The sequence below is a fragment of the Vigna unguiculata genome, chromosome 8, assembly GCF_037176805.1.
Source record: "Vigna unguiculata cultivar grain cowpea cultivar isolate G323 ecotype 2 chromosome 8, ASM3717680v1, whole genome shotgun sequence".
In the NCBI taxonomy this organism is placed as follows: domain Eukaryota; kingdom Viridiplantae; phylum Streptophyta; class Magnoliopsida; order Fabales; family Fabaceae; genus Vigna; species Vigna unguiculata.
Window position 1 is genome coordinate 37,904,739 of NC_140799.1, and position 23,941 is coordinate 37,928,679.

Consider the following 23,941-nt stretch of genomic DNA (forward strand, 5'->3'; position numbering starts at 1 on the left):
AATATATTTTAAGTGAATTGATTTTAAGATGTCTAATATCATCTTATTTAGAACGATTTTAATTTCTACAATTAAAAAAAAAAAATCTTCATTTCCATGCATAAGATAATTTTTATATATTTGTCTGTCCTTTCTTACTAGACTATTTTCTAATTATTTCGTGCACTAATTATTTTTCTCTAAAACATTCTTAATTAGTTGATTGATAAAAATTTTCTCACTTTTGTAAGGATCAGAGAAGATGGGTAATTACGAACTATATAATCATTATTCTCTCTTCAAACATTAATTAATTAAATGAGAAAGAACTAAATAAAGATATATTAATAATTTAAAAATAATAAGGATAGTATTAAAAAAATGAAATGAATTTTTAAATGTCCTTAAATAAATCAATCATATTTTAAGGTACGTGAATTAGCTAAAAGGTTTCGTAAATATATAGAGTAATTTTAATTCTCATTTTTTTTTATACTTAATGAGCTTTGGCTCTCTTTATGCAACTTTGAATATTAGGATGAGAAATGAAATCATCTACTACAAAAATTATTAGGAATAAAGTTATCAATTTTAAAACATACAAATTAGAATTAGTGTTGACTGAAAATAAAATAAAAATTTAAAATTAATTTTTCGTACATGTATTTATGAACGAATGGAGTATTTTTAGATTGCTCATATCTGGGCTTGGGCTTAGGGCATTATGTTTAGATCCAGTTCTTATTTGACCATAAGGGTCTTTCTTCCTACACCACCAAGCATTTCTTCTGCACCTCCAAAAAATCTTTAAATTCCCAAAATACACTTTGACCATTTAAAGAAATGCACGGACATCACACCCCCAAAAATACTTTCGGATGTCGACTTCCGGAAGTCAAAATATATGACTTCCGGAAATCAAAAATCATCACCGAAAGTCGACTTTCGAAAGTAAAAATCATCACCGAAAGTCGACTTCTGGAAGTCAAAAATCATCACCGGAAATCGACTTCCGGAAATCAAAAATCATCACCGGAAGTCGACTTCCGGAAGTCAACAAAAATTACGGAAGTCGACTTCCGTATATAAAAAAATATATATTTTATTTTATTTAATTTTTTAAAATACGTATACAAAATTATAAAATATTTAAATTTAAAAAAGATTACTTTAAAAAATAAAAAAATAATAAATAATAAAATTACTAAATAAAAAATTAAAAAACAAAATTAAAAAATAATTTAAATTCAAATAATAAAACTTTAAATAATTTAAAAATGAAAAATATATATATATATATATATATATATATATATAAAACGGAAGTCAGACTTCCGTATATATATACAAACGGAAGTCGACTTCCGGTACTAAAAATTATAAAACATATATATTTTATAAAGTTTTATTATTATAATTTAAATCATTTTTGAATTTTATTTTTACTTTTACTTATTTTATTGATATTATTATAAATATTTTATTTATATATTTCATGTATATTATTTTATATTTTATTTAAATTTTTTAATTTTGTTTAAAATTTAAATATTTAATTTTAATCAAATTTTTAAAATTTTTTCAGTTATAATTTTTTATATTTTTAAATTTAAATTATTTTTATATAATTTATTAAAAATTTAATAAAAATTAAAAAAAAAATTAAAAAAATATAAAAATAAAAAAATATAAATATATATATATATATATATATATATATATATATATATAAAAACGGAAGTCAAAATCCGTTTATATATATATATCGGAACTCGACTTCCGTGTGTATATATATATATATATATATATATATATATATATATATATATATATATATATATATATATATATATATATATATATATATATATATATATATATATATATATATATATATATATATATATATATATATTTTTTTTTTTTTTCATTTTTTTAAATTTTAAAGTTTTGTTATTTTAAACATTTTAAAACTTTTTCAATTATATATCTTTTTATATTTTTAAATTTAAATTTATTTTTATATAATTTATTAAAAATTTAATAAAAATAAAAAATAATTAAAAAATCATATTTAAAATAATATATATAAATAATGACATTTAAAATAAAAAAAACGAATATATATATAAATATATATATATATATATATATATATATATATATATATTATATATATATATATATTATATATATATATATATATTTTTATATATATTTTCTTTTTTATTTTTTTTTTAATTTAAAGTTTTATTATTTTAAAATGAATTTAAATATTAAATAAAATTAAATGAAGCATAATTTTTTTATTTTTTTGTTTTTTTAATTTAAAATTTAATATTATTTTAATTTTACTTATTTTTATTTTTATATTTATATTTATTTAATGTTTATATTTATATTTTTATATTTATATTTATTTAATATTATTTAAAGTTAAAAAATACAAATTCTAAAATGAATTAAAAATGTTAAAAAAAAAAAATTTTTTACCTTACGGAAGTCGAAGAATTTTTCTTTGACTTCACGGAAGTCAAATATTTTTTAACTTCCGGAAGTTGACTTCTGGAAATATATTTTGACTTCCGGTGATACATTTTAACTTCCGGAGGTCATTTTTGACTTCCGGTAATATATTTTGACTTCCGAAAGTCGACATAATTTTGGGGGTGTGGTGTTTGCGGATTTTCTTAAATGGTCAAAGGGTTTTTTGGGAATTTAAAAAAAGTTTGGAGGTGTAGAAGAAATTTTGGAGGTGCAGGAAGAAAGACCCTGACCAGCAACGTCTTTTTTTTTATTTGGGTTCAAATCTTATTTGACCAAAAACAACATCACAACTAAATTCTAAATATTTTATACAAATTAAATACAAATTCATTTAAAGCAAAAAATAATTTTTCTTGCCAAGTTTGTTGTTGTGCTTTATTATTAGTTCTTACTAATCTGACAAAGGTTAGTTGAAAAAAATAATATTTTCTAAAAATTAATAATTTTTTTCCCAAAATTATTCCTATAAACAGATGGAAATATAAATGTTCTATATAAAAAAAAATGTAAAGCAATAAAAAAATATTTGTAAGAATATGGCCAAAAAATACATTTAACCAACTTTGAAAATCTTGAATCAGCAGAAATATAATTTCCGAACATAAAAAAAAAAAATTATTTCATCAAACACTTCCTTCAGAAGAACAAAGTTCTCTGCAACTTTCAAAATTGATTTCGAAAAGACATGAATTTCATTAACGAGTTTAGGCATTTAAGCACACATCTATATTGTTGACAATTTACTATAATTAACTAATAAGAAGAACATTTAATATACAATCTCAACTAAAATAATGAGATAGGAAATTATTATGTCCACACATTTGAAACTCACACCATGATCACCAACGAAACATCTACATTTTCCTAATACACAGCAGAAAACGATGTTGTTCTAACGATGTTACCTTCAGAGACTAGGCTGCTCCGTGGCTGACAACAGCGTTCCTTATGTTCCCGAAAGAATAGCAGCCTCTGAATCTGTTGGAAGCTTTATGTTTGAGAAAAGTGCGAACAGTAGTGGTCGAGCGTGGGAACGAAAGGGTTCCTTGATCTGATGGGTATACCAATGACCATGAAGACGATGAGGAAGAAGAAGAAGAAGAGGATGAGCGAGATGAAGCTGGTGACCCCTGATGCTTTCTGGAAGCTGCTGTCATAAACCTTGGGAAAATGCATGAAAATATGTTGATCTTGGAGTTTCTTCTCTTGTTGCTGGTTTTGGAATTGGAGTAATAGGAAGGAGGAGGTGTGAGAGGAGGTAGAGAAGTCTGAGAAGAAGGGTGTTTTGGTGTACCAGGTTGTGCCTCCCATGTGAAAGGAACTGCAATCGATGTTTCTCCATAATAGAACACCCTTGAAGAAGAATTAGCCTTGGAGCTTTCCTTCGACAATAGCCTTGAGAAGAACCTATCATCCTCCTTTATTCTGAAGGACTTCTCAATTGAGACACCATCATTCACCATTTTGGATTCAACTCTAAGATTTTCTTGGTGCTGTATAACTACTACTACTACTACTTATATTTGCCTTCTAGACCCTTACCCTTACCCTTACCCTTTACCACTGCTTTATGGCTCCCAGTAGTACTTTATCATAATACTCCTAATACTTAATAAATATATCATTAAAGAGTGCATGTTCTTGTGAATTACTCAGGAATAGGGTTTCTTGATTGGGAATTAATTTAAGTATGGAGTTAATCAAGGAGGGCCCGGGGTGTGATGAATTTAATGGTAGGTATTTTTTGGAGCGCACCAATTTGGTTGTGCCGAAATTTAATGTCTGATATGGATTGTTGATGATTAAACTGCGTAATTGAATGGGTTATTAGAGGTAGCTGCAGAATTATTTATGGAAGAATCTGGACCATTGACTGAAGAGTGACGAAGCAGTTTAGTGTGTGTGGTAGTTCCTTTATAAATCATTGGTGAGGTGAAACCGTTGAGAGGAAAGGGAATTTGGTCACGCCTGAACACTGTAATAAATGAAAACATGCACATATCCATGAAAATCAGAAAAGAGGAACTGGTAAATTGAGTTTTACATAAAAAAAGAGTTAAACTCAAAAAACACATAAGTGAAAGATACTAAAAGCATGTTTTTGGTTATAGAATGCAATGCTATATATGATTGAAGTAGAGAAATGAATAAAAAGAATTGATGTAATTAAAGGTGCTTGTTTGTACTGTGTTAGGAGGTTGAGATGGGTGAAATTTGCAGCGTGGGCTTCTCCAAGCAAAGTTTTTGTTTTGTACCGAAGCTTGGATATTGGATGGTGAAGAATTGAGAGTCATTAAATAGCAGGAAGAAATTCATGAATATGTTGACCTACTCGGGCATCTTGGATAGAGACACATCGCACAGTACTTAACAGTGTGAAGGGTATTACTATTATTTATTAGCCATGAAATGTCACATATGTGATGAGCTGTGTTATCAGAGAAGTCACTTCATCTTCATACCGTTAACTCCTTTCCTACACGTTTTGCTATCAACAAATTCCATTATTATTATTTCATCAACTCCTACCACCTTCTTTTAAACGGAATCTACTACGATTACACGTAAGAGATTGTTCTTGAAAATGTAATTCCGAGTCTAAATACCATATTAGACGAAGATGAAAAAGGCAAGAAGACTCCTAAATTCGATATCTTAAGATTTTGGATTCGATCCGGTATTAAAATTTTATAAGTTAGACTCAGATTTAATCGGTGTTAATGTCTTTCAGTCACGATGAATTCATAGATTATAGATCGAGATTAATTTCAACCCTGAAAGACCCTTCCAAGGTGGTAAGAATCCCTTTCCACGAGAGAGTTATCAAAACTTTCCCATTACTGCAAAGAGAAACTACCATTATCACTTTAGGTGAATTAATTAACAGCAGCATGCAGGACCATGCACTGGTCCTGTGCTGGAAAAAGATTTTGATGCAGGAATTTCCTATTCTATGGGTCAGATACATTGAATGGCGAAATAATATTAACATATTACACGACAACATGCATTAATTATGCATGTATTAGGATTTAATGCGTTCATCACTAAATCTGAAAGCTTAATTTACTGTCATGTTGCGATCCGGAATATTTACTCTTAATCATGTTTTTTCTTTCTACATACTGCACTTTAAATATCAGAACAGAACTCACTTTTGTTACTGCCATTTTTCTGCTGTGGGGCAGAAGAAAAAAAAACAAATTAATTGTGATGCGAAAAAGTTGCTTTGATTTCAACATTTATCAGGAAGAATGGTCTGAATTAGACATGGCAACACAGAACATGCAGGATTAGGCAGGTCCCTGTAGAAGGCTATAGCACATTAAAGCCATAGCCCCACACTTTCTTAATCTTTTTAACTTTCTGCATAATACATATAATAAAACTATATTGGACTTCACGCTTTCATCACTCACCAAATAATTCAATATATTTTATCATAATACTCTTTTAAGTGAACTGTTAATGTCACAAATCTATAACTGATAGCAACTTGTTTTGCTTGCAATAGTTAAAAATTAATTTACTCTTAATGTGGTGTATTTAAAAATGTTGTTATCATTCGTTAAGGATATAGAAACAACTTGAGATGGTGAAGATGTGATAGTGACAAAAACACTAATAATAACCCTAATTCTAATAAAGAACAAGCTAAAAGATTTAATAAACTTTATTAATTGAAAGATAACATTGAACGTAATAGCATAATTAAGTGGAGTAACTTAAAATCTACCAAAGTTATCCGACAAGATATATATTTTTTAAAAAAGTATATGAATATATATTATGAAAGATAAATTAGTCACTGTAGACTTCATAAATGAACCTGATGAATTAGGTTAGATAAATAATTGTAAAATTTATATTAGATCCATAAAACTATATCAATTGTCTTCTCCATTATTAATTATCAATAATAGAAATGAATGATTGTGGGACGAGGCAAGAATAAGAAATAACTAGTGGTTACGTGTTGCTATTGGATATAAAAATTTGTTTCCTTACCTATTGTATAACGAGTTTTAAAAACTACTCTTATATGACAAAAATATCCAAAAGTCCATGATATACCTCCTAAATTTTCACTACGATAAAAAATTTAAACAAAACTATATTACAAATAATATTTTCTTAAATATATATATATATATATATATATATATATATATATATATATATATATATATATATATAACACATACATATACAAAAATTATAACATTGGGCTAGTTGTAACCCACCATGGATTGATTATTTATGCGTTAATCTAACCCAATTTATTTATTATAGATTGATATATTATAGATTGATAGATTAAATAACACAATGATAACATATTTCGTATCTTATTTTAGTTTTTTTTTTTTTTATGTTTGCTTTAGATTTGACATTAATATAGGACATGTAAATTTATGTTGTATTAAATTACCCATCACAAATTTATGTTAGATTATTCGATGTGAGAATGATAATTTACGTTGGACTATAGTCTAATATAATAAAGTTTACGATCATTGAAAAAAACTATAGTGAAGTATTTTTGAGTTTGTTTTTAGTTGTGTGTGTGGTATCAAGTAAATAATTTTAATAAAGTTGAAGAAGAGTTAGTAAGTAGAGAAGTCAAACTTAGAACAAAGGTTTAGTTACATGGGGAGAAGATTGTACAGGTATTGAAGTTGAAGAAAAACTGAAATATCTAATTTTCAAACCATTATGGGCTTCAATATCCTTGAACATGTTCGTAGGGATAACTCAAGGGTTTGGGAGATATAAAGTAAATTTAAGAATGAAATATTTTTTTAAAGTCTTCTTAGAAACTTAAAGCAATTAGTACTAAAAAAAAATTAAGACATTTTTTTAGACCCAAAGCAATTAGTACTAAAAAAAATTGAGACATTTTTTTTCTTGCATGTTTAAAACAAGAATTTTACTTGCTTGAACCTTGAGCAAGCCCTGCTTGTACAACTAAATATTCTTCCTGAATCGATCTCTATCCTAAATTTTACTTTTGTACTAACTAACTCTTCTTTAACATTATCAAAAAAAATTCATTTGATTGTAACGCATAACTAAAACTAAGTCCAGAAATATCCATTTCATTGTAATTTTTTTTGTTGGTGGTGGAAATTAATCAAGGTGAGAACCGTTATTTGGTTTTTGATTTTAAATGTCATAAAAGTCTAAAAGATGCAAACTTTTTTAACCACTACAACATATTCTTACAATGAAAAACACAATCAAAAAAATTAAAATGCAAAGTTCATCAAATAAACATCAATGATGAAACAAATCGGACAAAAAGTTGCACTATGAAAAGTCTACCACGAAAGATGAAGACTTGGTCAGAAATTAATCTCAAAACTAGCACCATTTCGTCAATGGAGAACAAGCCCTAACTCGAAAGAACATTTTCAGAGTGCTTTTGGGCAATAATAAATGGGGAGGAGAACCTAAATCAGAAATTAAAATTAAAATTATGTCATACCCCTTATTGATTAATATAAAATAGATAATATTTACGTCAGATCCTACAATGTTCAACGTAAATTACTTATTTTATGTCAACCAATAGGAAGTTCAATATAAATCACTTCCACTTATTTATAAAAGTGTCACCAAGTATTTATAATTATGTGAGTTATTTTGCTATTTGACATAAATTAGATTATGTAAATGACTATTCTGTATTAGTTCGTATTGAGTAACTTAATTTTCTTTAAAGAATACAGTTATTAGTTTCATTTTCTGTCTTCAATTTACTTTATTCTAATATCAAATTTGTAATCAAAATTTTAATTGCTACATAAATATGACAAAAAAATTTGTCAAATTAGTACACATATAAAAATTTATGATGCACCGATACTTCAATTTGGGTCAAGTATCTGTGTCTGACACGTATTCGTATTAATACTTTAGGATACGCTACTGATACTTTCAAGACAGTATCTAATTTATAAAACAATAGTATTTTTATGTTGACAATAAATTGTAATTTTTTATTTTGACATTGTTTAATACATATGATTTTAATTTGTATTCACAAAATAACAATCATATATCTATCATGTTTTTAAGAATTTTTTTGCACTTCTTAATATACATATATCACGTATCATATTCCTATTATTTTCAAAATAAACGTATCAGCATATCAAATATATGTCGTATCTGATACACATATCGTATCCATATATCCTAGATCATAACACTAGTTATTATATATAAAATAACATATGTAAATGATGTCTTTAAACATCTTATAAATAATACTTTTAAATATAAAAATCAGTGTAGTGATAGATTTTGATTTAAAAAAAAAAAGAAACAAGGAAAAAAAAAGAGAATTGTAAAAAATAGCAAAAATTCATGGATGATGTATATCTCCCTTCAATATTTTTAAAATATATTTAAGTTATTGTTAAGCTATGCCAGATTGTTTTTTTCTTTTAATATGATTTTAGTGACATGAAATTAAAATTTATTTTTATCCGAAATTTTGATATATTTTGATACTCAAACTTTAAAAACAAATTAATATAGTTTTTTTAATCTAACTATGTTTAAAAAAGTTATTTGTCAAATATATTTTATAGCTTGCATTAAAGCAAAAATGTGTTTAACAATATAAACAATTTAAATGCTAGTATAAAACACATTTGACACGTCAACAAAATTTAAATAAATTGAATTAAATGGATTATTCAAATTTTCAATTTTTGTGTCAAATAAAAATATATTTAACAATTTTTAACGCGTATTAGTGAATGATCTTAATTCACCACAATTTAACTTAGAATAAGATTTTTATTGTGCCTACTTCGATTTCAATTCCCATAAAAAATGAGTTTCTTCTCTGCTAAAAAAGCTCTTTAATAATATCTACAAATATCTATTTAAATGTGCTTTTTCTAGCATTACCAAGTCTGACCTAGAAAATTCTTTTATTGTGATTTAGAATTGAACATAGTCATCATGATTCCTTTGCACGAAATTTTTCAGAATCAAAAAAGGAATGTTTTACTTTCAGATAAATAATAAGTTGAGTTCATAAATGTGTACCGAAATTTGAATTAAATCCTTTAAAGTAAAAAAAAAAACAATATTGTCTCAATTTAATTCTTTATGTCTATATTCTACATCTTTTTTCGTAATTATAAATGTGCTACCTATAGACAATTGAGTTTAGACTAAAATATTATTTTTTATATTTTAAAACTGTACATTATATTATTTAGTTTTGACTTAATTAAATTTTAATAATTCTTCTTTTGTTAATTCGACATCTGATTGTTATTTTGTTTCATTATCTTATTTATTTATTTTTTATGTGATAAAAAATATTAAGTTTAATGATTAATATAAAAGTAAATTATTATTAATGTAAAATAACAAGTAAGTTTTATATTTTAATTAAAATCGTGTTTAGCGTTGTAAATGATGACTTAGAAGCTCGTGGAGAATTTGATAATCTTCTTACCTAACATATTTTAAATTAAAACAATAAAAGTGATTTATTATTTTATACACTAATCACAATATTATTTTATATTAACTATTAAACTTTTTATTTCTTAAAAAGTGAAGATAAATAAACATAATGGACAAAATAATAATTATGTCACTTAATTAATAAAAAAAAAAACTTAGTTAAAAAATATACAAAAATATAAATACTTAATATGTTAAAAATATTTAATAAAAAATCAATTAAAAATATTCAAATTTACAACATACTTTATACTTGATTAAGTATATTATTATTAACTTAATCATTTAACTTAAGTTTTCAATATTAATTTTATATCTAAAATTACTTTTAAATTTTTAAGTAATTATTAGTAAATATATAATTATTTTTTCCTATGCATATCGCTTTTGTTTTGAACTTTTTACTTTATTTTTCCACACTTTCATCTCAATATTCTTTTTATTGAATTTTCCGTAAAATCTATGAATTATATTTGGTTATTAAAATTTAAAAGAGTTATACAATATGATAGAGTTGTAACAAATACACATGAATGATTAAAGTTAAGGTAGTACTAATACCATTTTATGAAATTTTAAATCAATTTTTATATTTAAATAAGCACATTAACTTATATGTTAATTTTTATAGTCAACATTTTAACTATATATATATATATATATATATATATATATATATATATATATTATGTTTTCTGAGTACTCAAATTATAAATGATGAATTTGACATAACGGTAGTTAATATTTTTAATTATTTTTATCCTACTATGTATTTTGTTCAATTTCATCCTAGTATTAATAAATTATTGAGGTCTGTTTCCTAGTATTAATAAATGATTTAATTCTGTCCTTATCCAATTTGTTCCTTATGTCCAAATTAAACTTTAAAGTGATTATTTCAATTAAAATTGGCAGAGGCAATAACTTTTGTACCGAGTAATCTTGACTAACATTGCAAAGTCAATTTAGAGTGAGGATATAAAATTACAATAATTTTGAAAAATTAAGGATCGCATTAATCTTTATTAATAGAAAGATAAAATAAATAAAGAATAAGACAAGAAGACATCAAATCTAAATATTCAAAAAGTATAAATGAATATAAAACATTTAAAAATGCAGAAAAATGTGAAATTGTGATGTTTTTGTTAATGATAATTTAATGTAAAAAATTAAATGAAAATTTAAAACTATTTTTAGAAATAAAAACAACAATAAATAATTAAATTGAAAATTATAGATATTATGATATCATCAAATCTTAAAAACAGTAAAAGAATCACACACATTTTCAGTTCGTAGATATATTATAATTTTTCTGCTTTTAGACATCAAATTAATTAACCGCGTTTTACACTTTTTTTCCCTGACCGCTAATCTCGCTCCAAATCAAGGCAAAGCTCACCGACACAACACTCTCACCCTCACCTAGATTGATGACGTGGCTTCTCTTCACTGGCCACACTTCACCACAATTAATCACAGCCCTTGATATTTACCTCTACCAACCAATAACGCCAAAGCCCACACCGTAAATCCACGTCACCATCCCCACACTATCTCCCACCGCGAAAAGCACAATAGAAGCGCTTTCCGCTGCCGCTCTCTTTTTCCTTTTCCGCTTTCCCCGTTTCTCTCCTAGCAGTGTGTGTGGACCCGACATCCCTTTTCGACCCGGTTCGTTACCTCGGCCCCGCGACACTATCATCACGCACCCTTCCTCCTTCATCCTCGGTATTGCAATAAATCACACAAATGGGTAACCAAAAAAGCTCAAAGCTCGAACCTTTATGTGGCTTTAGTTATCGATACTTCTCTGAAACCCGCGTTTGCTTTGAGCTTTGTGCCAATGACCGACACCCGGAAACTTGCCGCAGCCGGTTTCCCGGCGACGGCGACGTCGAGGGTGAAACCCGAGCCTGGTGTTGTACCCGGGTCAGGTCAGAACCCGGGGATTATAAGGTTTGGTTTGAGAGCTGAAATTGATACATCGCCGCCGTTTGCGTCTGTCAAGGAAGCGGTGACCCGTTTTGAAGGAACCGGACCTTGGACACCCTTTTACAAATTTGGAGAGCCTCGTGTAAATTTTTTGTTTCTGTTTTGGTTTTTAATTTTGAGTAATGAATGTGTTTCGCTATTAGTTTTCATTTTTTGTTGGTGCATGTTGAAAATGTTGCCGGTGCTGGCCTACGTTCTGTTTTATGGTGTTATTCTTTGTTTACCATTTACTATAATTATTGGTAGGAGTTCTGTTCTAGTATAGGACAGCTCTTGATTTAGAATTATTCCTGTGGTGATTTACTCTCTGATGGTGATGTTTGTTGTTAACAGAACAGTGCTGAAGAATTTGACATAAAGAGAGTGGAGGAAGAAGCAGCAAAGTTAGAAAAGGATTTGATAGTGAAAGAACTCGAAACACTTGATGTGCTTGAAGAACTGGGAGCTACCAAAGCTATTTTGGAGGAGTTGAAGCTGCAGCTACAATCAGAAGCATTGAATTGTTTAGCAAGTCGAGGTGAAAATTCATGTGAACAGGCTGGAGCTGCTACTAGAAATTGTGTGAATGGTATCAGCAATGAAGAGCAGACATCGCAAAGTTCGAGTCCTTCTGCACCATTACCTGATCTGTTCTTAGTGGAGTTACGACAAGCTAAAATAAGTCTTGGTAAAACTATTAATGATCTTGGAGTGATACAATCCTCTGTTGAAGATTTAAATAAGAAAATGAAGAAGGAAAGGCTTTTTGTTGAGAGGGCACGAGAGAAGCTAGCATCGAAGTTTGCAGCTGCCTCTACTCAAGAAGTTACCAAAACAGAAGCAGGGTTTAATCCTCCTGAAGCTACTGTAGGAACAGGTTGCACATGTCACCATCCCCTTAACGGTGGGAGGAGTTTCGGATTTGATACTGGACAGTGCAATGGAAAGAGTGAAACAAGAAGCTCTGAAGTTTTAAGGTCCTTGCCTGAGTTTGGTGAGAATGGATTTAGTATTAAGACTGCTGAGATGAGGTGGTTTGCAGCTAAAAAGATGGAAGAAGCTGCAATGGCGGCAGAAGCTGTTGCTCTTGCTGAAATTGAGGCTCTATGTTGCCATGAGATATCTTCGGAATTTTCTCTTCCAGAACATCAGAAAGTGGCTTTTGCCTTAGGGGAGTGTTCTCCTTTAAATCCCGCAGTTCAATTTCCTCAAGAGTCAACCTTGAAGAAGGAAACAGAATCCAAGTTCCAAATTGACAAAATAGGCATTTCTAAACTGGGTATTTTGAAAAAGTTTGAGGAAGCAACAGAGGAAGTTCTACGCAGCAAACAAGTCTTGAATGAGGCATTGAATAGTGTTGAAAGTGCAAACATAAAGCAGCTTGCTGCTGAAGAGGCTCTTCGGAGATGGATTCCTGAGAATGATCTAAAAGGGCAGACATTGATTAAGAACAGCATGTTCAATCAAGCTGGAATTTGTCAAGATTCTCCTCTACCAGATGTAATTCGATCAATTACAAATAACAATGATCCGAAGCATGCCTTAAGGTCTTCAGTTTCAATGAGAGATGTACTTAGCAAAAAGCAAGTTCTTGAAGATTGTACTACAACAAAGGATATGCAAGAGCATTCTGAAAAGACAGTAGCACTGAGTCAAATGCTTCGAGCATTGAAGGAGGATCAAACTCTGCCGACAATACCCGAGAAAGATGTGAAGAGTAATCAAAAGCAAAAGCAGTTCATAGCATCTAGGAAAAAGTTCAGTTTCATCCAAATATCACTCCCCTTGGGAAAGCGAAGTAAGAAGAAGACATGAATCCTGATGCCTATGCATGGATCAATATCCACAACTCGCATCAGTGTTTTGCCATTCTTTCTTTATTCATGTTATGTCTGCTTTTTGTAAGTCATAGAATTTGTACCTCTTTTGTATAACTTTGTAAAGTCCTCGCTTAGTGGGATCAGGCTATATTTGTTGTTGTTTGATTTTGTAAACTATGTTTTTCTTGTGTGATTGCCTTACTTTATACAACTATAGCTCAGTTTTAACAGCGCTAGTGGATTTTACTTATGTTTATTGTTAAGATTGAATCGTTGATGATGATGACATACTGAGATGTCGATTGGTCAATACGCAGTTAATTAGTAGTGGAAGATAAGCATCAAATATGGAATGCCGTTCTTCAAATGTTAGGTAAATAACACAAATGGTGGCATCTATAACAATCAATAACAACGATGATTCAGATGCATCATTTGGCTACTACATTTTCCAGATTTTGCTTCATTTTAATTGTGGAAAACACGTGTTCTGTGATTTATTAGATTTTGGATGTATGTAAATCATAAAGCATATTTGCCACAGAGAAAAGTTTCATTTATATATTCAATAACACCAATTTCAAAAGACTTCATGTATACCGTTGTACATTACAAAATTAATGGAAGATACCTCGTGTATTTTGTATATTTTACTTAAACTAGGTTATACTAACAAGGTGAATGTATAATCATTAAAATCTTCCAAGACTTCTTTTTCTACCGTCGAAAGTGTTTCTTTGGCTAAATTAAAATTATGTACAAAAGTAGTGTTCATCACTTCCACCACCTCTATTTTTTTTCTTTTATTAGGGGTGTAGAATTCTATAGGAGTTAATTTGTTATGAATTAGTTTTTGATAGTTGTTACTAGTGTAAATAAGAGTACTGTCACTATTTTATCTTTCTTTTATCATTCTGATCTGTAAGTGCGATGAGAAACTTTACTGTTCTTTTTATAGTTTCTTGAACTTTCATATGTGAATTCATCTAAATTTCATGAGAAAGAATTTCATACTCTCTAACAGTGATAATGACGTTATCACACTACTTTGTCGTTTATATCATACAAATTTTAGTATGATTCATGAATTTGTTTAGGGAAAACGGCATCGACTATATATGATTGTGCAAAATAAAGAGTTGAGATTCAGTGTAAAGTCAAGGACACAAAAACTGTCGCCAAACTATTGTCTTAATGATATATTATATAGGTGGAAACTATAATTGAATATTCAAAGTTTCTATAGGTACATGCTTGCCGTTGATAAGATTTTGGTACATAAAGATGTCAAATCAAGAACTTTATCAGAATCAGTCATATCAAATGCCTATATCTGAAGATAGTTTCACTTCAACTCAGATAGATATATCTTTGCCAAAGAGATTGCTGATTCCCTTGCCAGGATCGCTTTGTTTCACAATGGATTCTCCAACCAATATCTGAAAAAATAGTGAAACAATGAGTTTGATACCATAAGGGTATTACTGTACCTAGGGTGAGTAGTAAAACATCTGTTGATGTTAGTTCAAATGAAGTGCAGAAAATTTTGCTAAATATAATCAACAAGAAACAAACATAATCAACAAGAAACAAACGTTTAATGAGTCCATATTCTCTTCTAAATTTTTAACAACTCCACAAAGAATTTAAATTCATGTTTAAGAATATGAGAACGCATGCTTTAATGAAATTCAATATCAATTACAATTTGCTAGGTATTTTATTGATTAGAGATGAAATTGCCAATACTTACAGCTCTGACCCCAGCTCCTTGAACAAAGGCAATGTCCTCAGGGGTGAATAGACCAGATTCTCCAACCATCTGAACAAATCATATGATCATCATCATGATTTTAATATACCAAAAACAATTTTTCTTTTAAATATTCCCTCAGTTCCTATATAATATTCCTTTAAGATTCTTTCACTCAAGGAAAACATTTAATTTTTATATTCCAGACAATTATAAATAAGTCATTATTATACCCTTTTCAGTTTCCTCTCCAAACAATTTTTAATGCATAATAACGTTGGAAATCATATAATTGAAAAAAATTAAACCAGTTCTTCTTCAAAACGAAACTATTATAATTTATATAGCAACACAGGGAGTAACTCTAAACAAAGGAAAGGAAAGGCCACGTACAATTATATCTCTCTCACGGATTATTTTGCCTCGCTCTCCTTCAAGAAGCTTCTTTGTGATGCTAATATCCAACTCAAATGTTTCTGCAATCCACAAAAAGAGATTGGAACAGAAAGATAAAATCAAAGTACAAAATTACTGTATTTTCAAACATGTATTTTTTCTTGAGAAAGAAAAAAAAAACTTAGTTGCACTTTAGTTTTCTTTACTTTGGATTTTCGTCCCTTAAATATATTTTTTTTCTGTCTAGTTAAGTCCGTCAATTTATGTTTCTACTTAAAATCCTTAATTTCTCATTTTCTACTTGAAACCTTCGCAATATAAATTAATTAGATTGTTTTAACCTTCTCCTACTCAAAACTAATCGAACAAAATACTAAATTTCACCAAAATAAAAAATAAAATTATAATCTCAAATATTTCTCTCTTCAAATCCTAATTTCACACCCTACAAAATCCTTTAAAACCGCTAAATTTTTTTTAATTATAATTTGTAAAGTGATTGTATATCCTGAATCTATCATGAACCCTCAAATATTTAGAAGGAAAAGAAAGATAATTTGAAGATTTCAGATATAAGAAAATAGAAGAAGGGGCCAAATTTGCTTGTTTAAAAAAATAGAGGAACTTAATTGGCTTAAAAAATTTAGGTCACGAAAAGTGTTGCTAGGAGAAGTAATAGCAGAAAGTATGCAGATAAAAGTAATTGCAGTGCTTCAAAGTTTTATGAGTTCTAAGAGATTGTAGTAAGAAGGTGCAGATAGGACTTAAGTGATAATGTATCCATGTAGAAGACAAAGAACATTAATGAAGAAAACTGGAAAAATTATACAGAAAATGAAAGCAAAAGCAGAAATAAGAGGCACATCCAAATGGAGAGGTACTGGAAAACAAGCTGATCAAACACCAAAACGATTTTACTGATCCACTAATTACAAGATAAATTGCACGATATAATTACAATTAAACTCCACTTAGAATACAAGCACGAGAAAAGCCAGATAACATTTCATCAAAAAGAAAAAAAAAATGAAAGGACTAGGAGAGTAGAGTGACAAGACATACCAAGATTACGGTTGTTAATGCCAATAAGCTCAATACCCTCTATTGCAAGAACACGATCAAACTCCCTCTCATCGTGGACCTGACAAAACAGCATAAAATGTGAACAAATCCTTTTGTCCATCAGGTATTGCAATCATCGAATCAGTCATGACTATCCAAAGTTTTGATTGAACCTATGTTGGACAGTTTCTGGTTCCAACACAGGCCTAATCAATCTATAGATTCTAAACTTGTAAATCTATCAAATTTTACTTCTTGCTTACAAGTACAGAATCATTATGCTAAAGGGGTTCTGTGTTTATATTATATGTAATCAGCTCCCTGTTTTTGTAATTATAACAACTACGCTATTCAAAATTATAAATGACCTGCTTTAGAACCCAGTTTACACAAAAATGGGTACATTCATGTTAAACATAAGATATCAGAATGCTTAAAAAAATTTAATGCTGCAGTTGAACATTCCAGATTTAGGAAACAAATAAAAAGTGCCAACTTTACCTCAACAAGTGCAGTCAGTCCAAGTATCTTGCATATCTTAATCATGTATTTGATGTCAAGATCAGGCAAAACAGCAGCAATTAAAAGGACAGCATCTGCACCTTTAGTTCGAGCATAGTACAGTTGCCATGCATCTACAATGAATTCTTTGCACAACAAAGGGCACTGCATGTTTTGTCCAGAGTCATCAACGTGGTCTATAAAAGGCATTAGATGGTAGAAAATATTCAATATCAGATACTTTACAAATCACAAAACAAACCTTTACTCCAGCCTTTCTTATTAACTCAAGATTTTCAAAGCTTCCCTGGACCAATATTGAGTTAAGAGTGAGTTATAATAGTGCTGCAGCATCACCCAGTACTTAAGCAACTAAAAATTATCAAGCAGTACACACATTACAACAAATTCCACTTTGGTGGGTTTACCTTAAAATACTTTTCATCAGTCAAAACACTTAGGCATGCTGCTCCACCCTTCTCATAAGATTTAGCAATTTCAACCTGTCATAGAAACAGCTCAAATAATTGAATATACCATAAAGAGAGAAAAAGACAAACTAACAACATTGTTGGATAAGTTGTTTGAAGGGTCATGATACATTCAGAGATACAAAAAATAACAAGACCAAGATATTCAACTTAGTGAGAAAAATATAACATCTTCCTGATACATTAAAATCACAACAGGTCCTTGTTTTGTGAAGACAAAATTTAACAACTATAATGGGATTGACTTCATAATAGTAAAAGCAAAATCCGAGAGACAGATTTTAGAAGAAACTTATTTTGATGAGGACGAATCTCAAAGGGGTAGATAGAAAAATAATTAGGGGAGCAAAAAGTTTAAGATGCAAAGGAGAAGAAATTGATACGTAGCATAAACCAAGACCTGTCTCTGGAAACATGACTCGATCAAACGTGTATTCTGTAACAAGAAGATTCAGGGAAGCCAAATAAAACAAAAAAAAAATTGAACGGACTAGCTTTAACCAACAAGACGAAATGGGGTGTCAGCAAGTTCAGGCCAGCTAAAACATTTCACACAATAAACCAGGAACAGCTTCATAAAGGTTACAGTTGTAGAGAGAAAACAATTCTACCTGTAAAAATCATAAAGGAAAGCAAGGAAACCTTACAGGATCAAAGTTTTCTCTCAAGATACCCCTACTTGGTGATGCCTTCTTCACTTCAGCAATCAACCCCGGCAGTCCAGTTCGATCATTCGCTGCCCTTAGAGCACCAATAAAATCCCTAGCAGGAGGTGCATTTTCGAGAGCTTTCTTCAGCACACTGAGGGGCTTTCTTTCTTTAAGCTGAAAATCACATAGTCACCAGTAATACATTCAATCCATTTGCTAAAAAATAACACATATTAAGAACAACAGAGCACAAAGCAATTCAATCATAATACTTGTGAGACTTCTTTGTCCTTGTTCCACACAATCTCTTCCAAAATGTTCCGGGGTGTATTGCCCTCATTCTGCAACCTGAATTGAAAGGGTCCTACATAATGCAAAGGAGGTCCAGATGGTGGCCTTCTCCTTATTCTTATGCCCTGGCTAGATGCAACCTCATTTTGCAACATTCCTACCTCCCACTCCTTAATCTTGAGAGCGTCTGTCACGGATTCACCAGATGAGGATACTGCAGCGGAACCATCAGTAGACTCCACCTAATCAAAACACCACAGATCAGTAAGAATTACTCATAACATAAAAGTCAGCATTGCTACACCCCAGTTGAACCCAAATTCTACTTCCCTGACCCACATACGTACCATTTAATAAAAAAATAAATCCAAAACTCACATGACAAATCAACAAGAGTTCCTCAGAACATAAAATCATGTATTTATTAATACACTCCAAATGAACAAAACTATACTTCCCTAAACCACACAGCTCATTAGACAGAGACCCAGACTAATCCATTAGGAGACACCCTAAAATGTTGCGAAAAGATAAAAAATTTGCCAAAAAAGAAAAACTAACCTGGGCCCGAACTGAAAATGTTGAAAAGGAGTTTCTTTTATAAAAAATGAGTTGGGTCGGAAGATCCCAGGTTTTGGGTCTTGAAGAGAGGAATGGGGTGGCCTGAAAGGGAGCCTTGAGAGAAGCCAAACCTTCCATTGAAGCAGGTAACGCTGGGAAGAATGAGTGAGTGATAAAAGGAAGACGAGAATCAAAATGAAAGAGTTGTTTAATGGAACACACCGTCTATCAATGTTATATTGATTTGACGGAGAAGACTGTTTTCGCGTTCAACACGTGCGCGCAAATTCAGTTCCGATGGCACACCCTGTTCATGCTTTTTCTGATCCAAACAGAGCACACACCAATTGGGATTGGATTACCAAGTTGAGACCTAAAAATGGCATAAAATTAAACTGAAGGGCATCGATATTACCCAATTAATTGTAATGCCAATGCAAGAATTATAACCTATTACTAAATTTAATATCCTTGTCTGATAAACAAAAGTAGTATCATATTGATTTATCATCAATAAAAATTTAAATTAAATAGCTGCATAAAAAAAATAAATTTTCAAAGCAATTAGAAAAAAAAAAAGGCAACAAGTAAAATAAAATTTACTAGTAGTTGTTTTAAGACTTTTACATTAAAAAATTCTTCAATATTCATACTTCTTTAAAGGTGATTCATAAAGGAAATAAAATGATTCATTTATTGTAGATTTTTCTTATTGTGTATTCTTCTGTATAGGTGAGGAAAAGGGTTTCACCTTATAAAGTGAGGAGCATAATTTTTAATTTTAAAAATAGGTGAGGGACTGCTCTAGACTTTTGAGTTTAATTATTCATTAATGCAATGATTACATTAAATTAAATATGTATTGATTTCATTTTAATATAATTAACGATTTATGATTTCAATTTTACAGAATTAAAATTATTTAAAAATAGTGTTATGAACTTAATTTTATTGAAAATACATGTTCAGATTAATCATTACATCCAAATGAATTCATTTTGATTCTCAAGATTTAACACTAAATTCGTTGAGATAATATGATTAAGATCATTTATTTGTTCGTTCTAGAACTTAAAGATTAGGGAACGAGATTTATGTTTTAAAATTTCAATCACTTTATAATTTGTTTTCGTTAAGTCCGTTAAAATAACATTCTTAGAATCAAATCAATTATCAATCTGAAATATTATATCTGAAACTCTGTTATGTTTTATTCTTAAACACGTCTCAAAAAATAAGAGAAAAAATTATTTATATTATTTTTTGTTTTAATTCCTAATATACAAGCCTAGTGTTTAGCATGTGCAAATTCATATGTTTTAGTTTTAGCATAACGATGAAAACGGGAATGTTAGATAGTCATACAGTCTTCTTCATTTTTTCTTTTGTCAGAATTAGTGCGTAAGTTTGAATGGATTATTAATGCACATTATTTTGCCAAATGTTATATAGTCTCTGGTCGTGAGAATAAAAATAAAGTAAAACATGATATTATTGTTAATGTCAGGAAAACTTCATTATTGAAATTTAGTGTCTACTTTAATGTCTCATGAGGGCCTAATTTGGTGTTATTATTGAAAAGTTTTGTTTCAGACTGACTTTTCCAAAATGAATTCTAAATTTATTTGGAAAAATCACTTTTGTAATGACAAATCTCATTGGAGAATATTTTAGAATGATATTTTCGTGCAAGACTATTAAATTTGGTTACGAAATGGTATTGTTGTAGGAGTATTAAATTTGTTTCCAAAACAATCTTTCAGAAGAGTGTTAATTCTTTGCGAAAAAGATACAATCTTTGTGAAAATACAATGAGGTCCGAAAAACATTTAAAAGCGATTTAGTTATGTAACAATGTTAACGGGTGCAAAACAAGACAGTGGAAGAAAAAATTACAAAATGCTATTATGAAAAGATACTCAAATTGGTCAACCTCATAAGAAAGAAAACAGTTATCATCGTCTAAAAACAAAACTACAGTTTCACCATTCCCTTTTCCTCCTTATCCTAAATCAAAAGCAAAGTGTCAAGGTATATAACAAAAGATAAGCACAAACTTTCATAGCTTCCTCCCAGTCATAAGGAAAAACCAAAACTGAAATATAACAAGATTAATTATCTATTCTTGGGGAATTCTTTCAGCCTCCATTTTCTTGATAACTTGAAGTCCTGAGGCAATTGCAGTTCCCCTCAACCTGTGGAGAAAACCAAATGTTTGCTTAAATCATTCATTTTGCACACATTGTTCAAGACAATTTCATCAATAACACAGCCATCACCTCGAAACAGACAAAACAAATAAAAATTAATACAAAAACCAAATTATCTAAAAAGGCCTTTTCAAGGAAAGTAGAAATCCCATAATAATGTCCTTGACAAAAGTTTATTTGAAAAATACTCTCAAATTGCTACCGAGGGGATAGATATGCATAATCTTATACATGTACCCATGAAGTAATCCCCACTAAGATGCTTGAATATGAAATCGTAGCACCTTATTGTCATGAATATTCATTTAAAACTAACGGCAGTGGTATTTATCTATGGAAAGCCATATTACAACGCAAAAAATTATTTCATCTATTTACTGGCGCTTCAAACAAATTCTACAATTTATCAAAAACAATACCATTCAAAGTATGCGAGAGCAACATAGAACATAACCGAGTCAAAGATGCTAAAGTCACCTGCCAGTTAACAAATGGCAAGCATTATGATAAGGTAAAAACTAGTAGTTATTCACCCTAAAAACCAATAGAGAAATCATAAAGTTCATTAAAATGTGCTTGACTTGTCATTCGACCCAGTTCAACCTCAAAACTCCATGAACCATTAGTTCACATTGAACTTCCATCAAGAAGCACAGATAAAAGACAACAGGCATACTCTTATACATAGGCTAAATACTGCGTCAATTTTTTGATTTCTAAAAGGAAGATACGTGAGAAGGGAATCCCCGTCCTTTATTACCATGCCATCTAATCTAAACAATTATATTATCAGGGAAAAAACAGAAGACAAACAGAGGTTGATCACAATTTGTACAATGTGAATATAAACAAAACCCGGTAAGGTCGGTTTAGTGGATAGAGTGGTGGTGGGTTAGTTAGGTGGACAGTTTGAGTAATATGAACAAGGTTCAAGACTATAACTTTGTCGCCGTCATCGTAAACCCATTCATATCATCATATGCATAAAAAGAACCTCAATCGAACAAGAACTCAACCATTCCCATTCAAGACCAAATTCTTTATTTAACTTCAATTATAACTTAAAAATAAACATAATTTACTTCCTCACTTACACTTATAAATCAATCAATAGAACGAAAACTGTCTGAGCTATTATAAAATTTCCAAACACTTGAATTTGCACAAAAATTTTCCACTGTTCACTCATCGTTAGATATCCAATCGAATCGAAGCCATATTCGCTTCAAAACATCATATCAAATCGTTAATCGCAATCACCATAAGATAATGGTAACAGCTGAAACAATATTTCTTCCCAATGAACTAACCAACCAAACAAGCCCTTCAAATTATTATTTTAAAATCTACACACAAACAACCAATGGTGATCTCTAACTTGAGCAGATAATAAACAGAGAGATCCAAGTAGCCGGAAAGAAGCATATACAAAACAATTAAAAAAAAAAAAAACATTATTGAATGAAGTAGTATAATTTACCTAACCAGATCCGACGATAATGTTGTTAATTGGAATGAAAATGAGCTTAACGAAAAACCCCACGAACCCCATCACCACGAAACCAATTGCGGTACGCACGGCAACCTTGGAGAATTCTAAAATACAAAATGCATGAAAAAATCAGGATCCACTGCACAGAGATTCGAATCGGATTGTAATGGAAGAAACAGAATTGGGATTAGGGTTTAACCTTTTCGATCGGGTTTGTGGCACCGCTTGACCAGCCTCACGCTGTCCTTTGCGAATTCTCTGAGTGGATCGAAGACAGAATCAATGGCGTCCATTGTCTCTCTCACACACTCTCTCTGCCTCCCAACTTTGGATTCGAGAATGGAAATAGGTGTTGAATACTTTTGTCTTCCGAGAAGAGTTTTAATTTATAGGGAGCCTAAAAATATCTTCTTAGTCTATATATGTCAATTAAGTTTTATTATATATTCACTTTTTCAATATGTACTTAAATTTTTTAAATCTTGTAAGGCTTTAAGAAAAAGATATGAAAAACACTTTTAATTAAAAGATTATTATTAATGTTTAATAACTTCAAATATAAATATAGAAAATGATTATATATATTAGTCACAAATTAATATATATAATAAATTTATTAATTCTTTTTCGATGTTTAAAATTGAATCACATTATAAAATTGTCTTTTACAATTTTACAATAAAATCAAAATATTTTTTTATAGACTTTGTACAT

The 23,941-nt window shown here is 29.6% G+C and overlaps 4 protein-coding genes across 5 annotated transcripts; 1 reads left to right on the plus strand and 3 right to left on the minus strand.

Annotated features, from left to right (window-relative positions):
* Nucleotides 1–3,275: 3,275 nt before the first annotated feature.
* On the minus strand, nucleotides 3,276–4,097 carry LOC114195360 (uncharacterized). The gene has a single exon (XM_028085794.2). The coding sequence runs from the start codon at nucleotides 3,990–3,992 to the stop codon at nucleotides 3,444–3,446; it is 549 nt and encodes a 182-aa protein (XP_027941595.2). The 5' UTR covers nucleotides 3,993–4,097; the 3' UTR covers nucleotides 3,276–3,443.
* Nucleotides 4,098–11,581: 7,484 nt separating this feature from the next.
* On the plus strand, nucleotides 11,582–14,050 carry LOC114194770 (WEB family protein At2g40480-like). Its single transcript, XM_028085171.2, has 2 exons — nucleotides 11,582–12,103; nucleotides 12,355–14,050. Exons 1-2 carry the CDS (start codon nucleotides 11,873–11,875, stop codon nucleotides 13,813–13,815), a joined length of 1,692 nt encoding a protein of 563 aa, XP_027940972.2. The 5' UTR covers nucleotides 11,582–11,872; the 3' UTR covers nucleotides 13,816–14,050.
* Nucleotides 14,051–14,993: 943 nt separating this feature from the next.
* Nucleotides 14,994–19,992, minus strand: LOC114195450 (indole-3-glycerol phosphate synthase, chloroplastic-like). 2 transcript variants are annotated; one of them, XM_028085929.1, is made up of 11 exons: nucleotides 19,748–19,992; nucleotides 19,526–19,677; nucleotides 18,946–19,206; nucleotides 18,671–18,847; nucleotides 17,961–18,035; nucleotides 17,795–17,839; nucleotides 17,533–17,697; nucleotides 17,032–17,110; nucleotides 15,967–16,049; nucleotides 15,574–15,642; nucleotides 14,994–15,259 (listed from the first exon to the last, which is right to left on the minus strand). In XM_028085929.1, exons 2-11 carry the CDS (start codon nucleotides 19,661–19,663, stop codon nucleotides 15,176–15,178), a joined length of 1,176 nt encoding a protein of 391 aa, XP_027941730.1. In that variant the 5' UTR covers nucleotides 19,664–19,677; nucleotides 19,748–19,992; the 3' UTR covers nucleotides 14,994–15,175. The 2 variants fall into 2 exon arrangements, with proteins under 2 accessions (XP_027941730.1, XP_027941731.1); XM_028085930.2 differs by having other exon boundaries at nucleotides 19,526–19,656; nucleotides 19,748–19,950.
* Nucleotides 19,993–21,430: 1,438 nt separating this feature from the next.
* On the minus strand, nucleotides 21,431–23,635 carry LOC114193277 (protein transport protein Sec61 subunit gamma). The gene is made up of 3 exons (XM_028083005.2): nucleotides 23,427–23,635; nucleotides 23,216–23,331; nucleotides 21,431–21,720 (listed from the first exon to the last, which is right to left on the minus strand). The coding sequence occupies exons 1-2, from the start codon at nucleotides 23,518–23,520 to the stop codon at nucleotides 23,216–23,218; spliced, it is 210 nt and encodes a 69-aa protein (XP_027938806.1). The 5' UTR covers nucleotides 23,521–23,635; the 3' UTR covers nucleotides 21,431–21,720.
* Nucleotides 23,636–23,941: the final 306 nt, after the last annotated feature.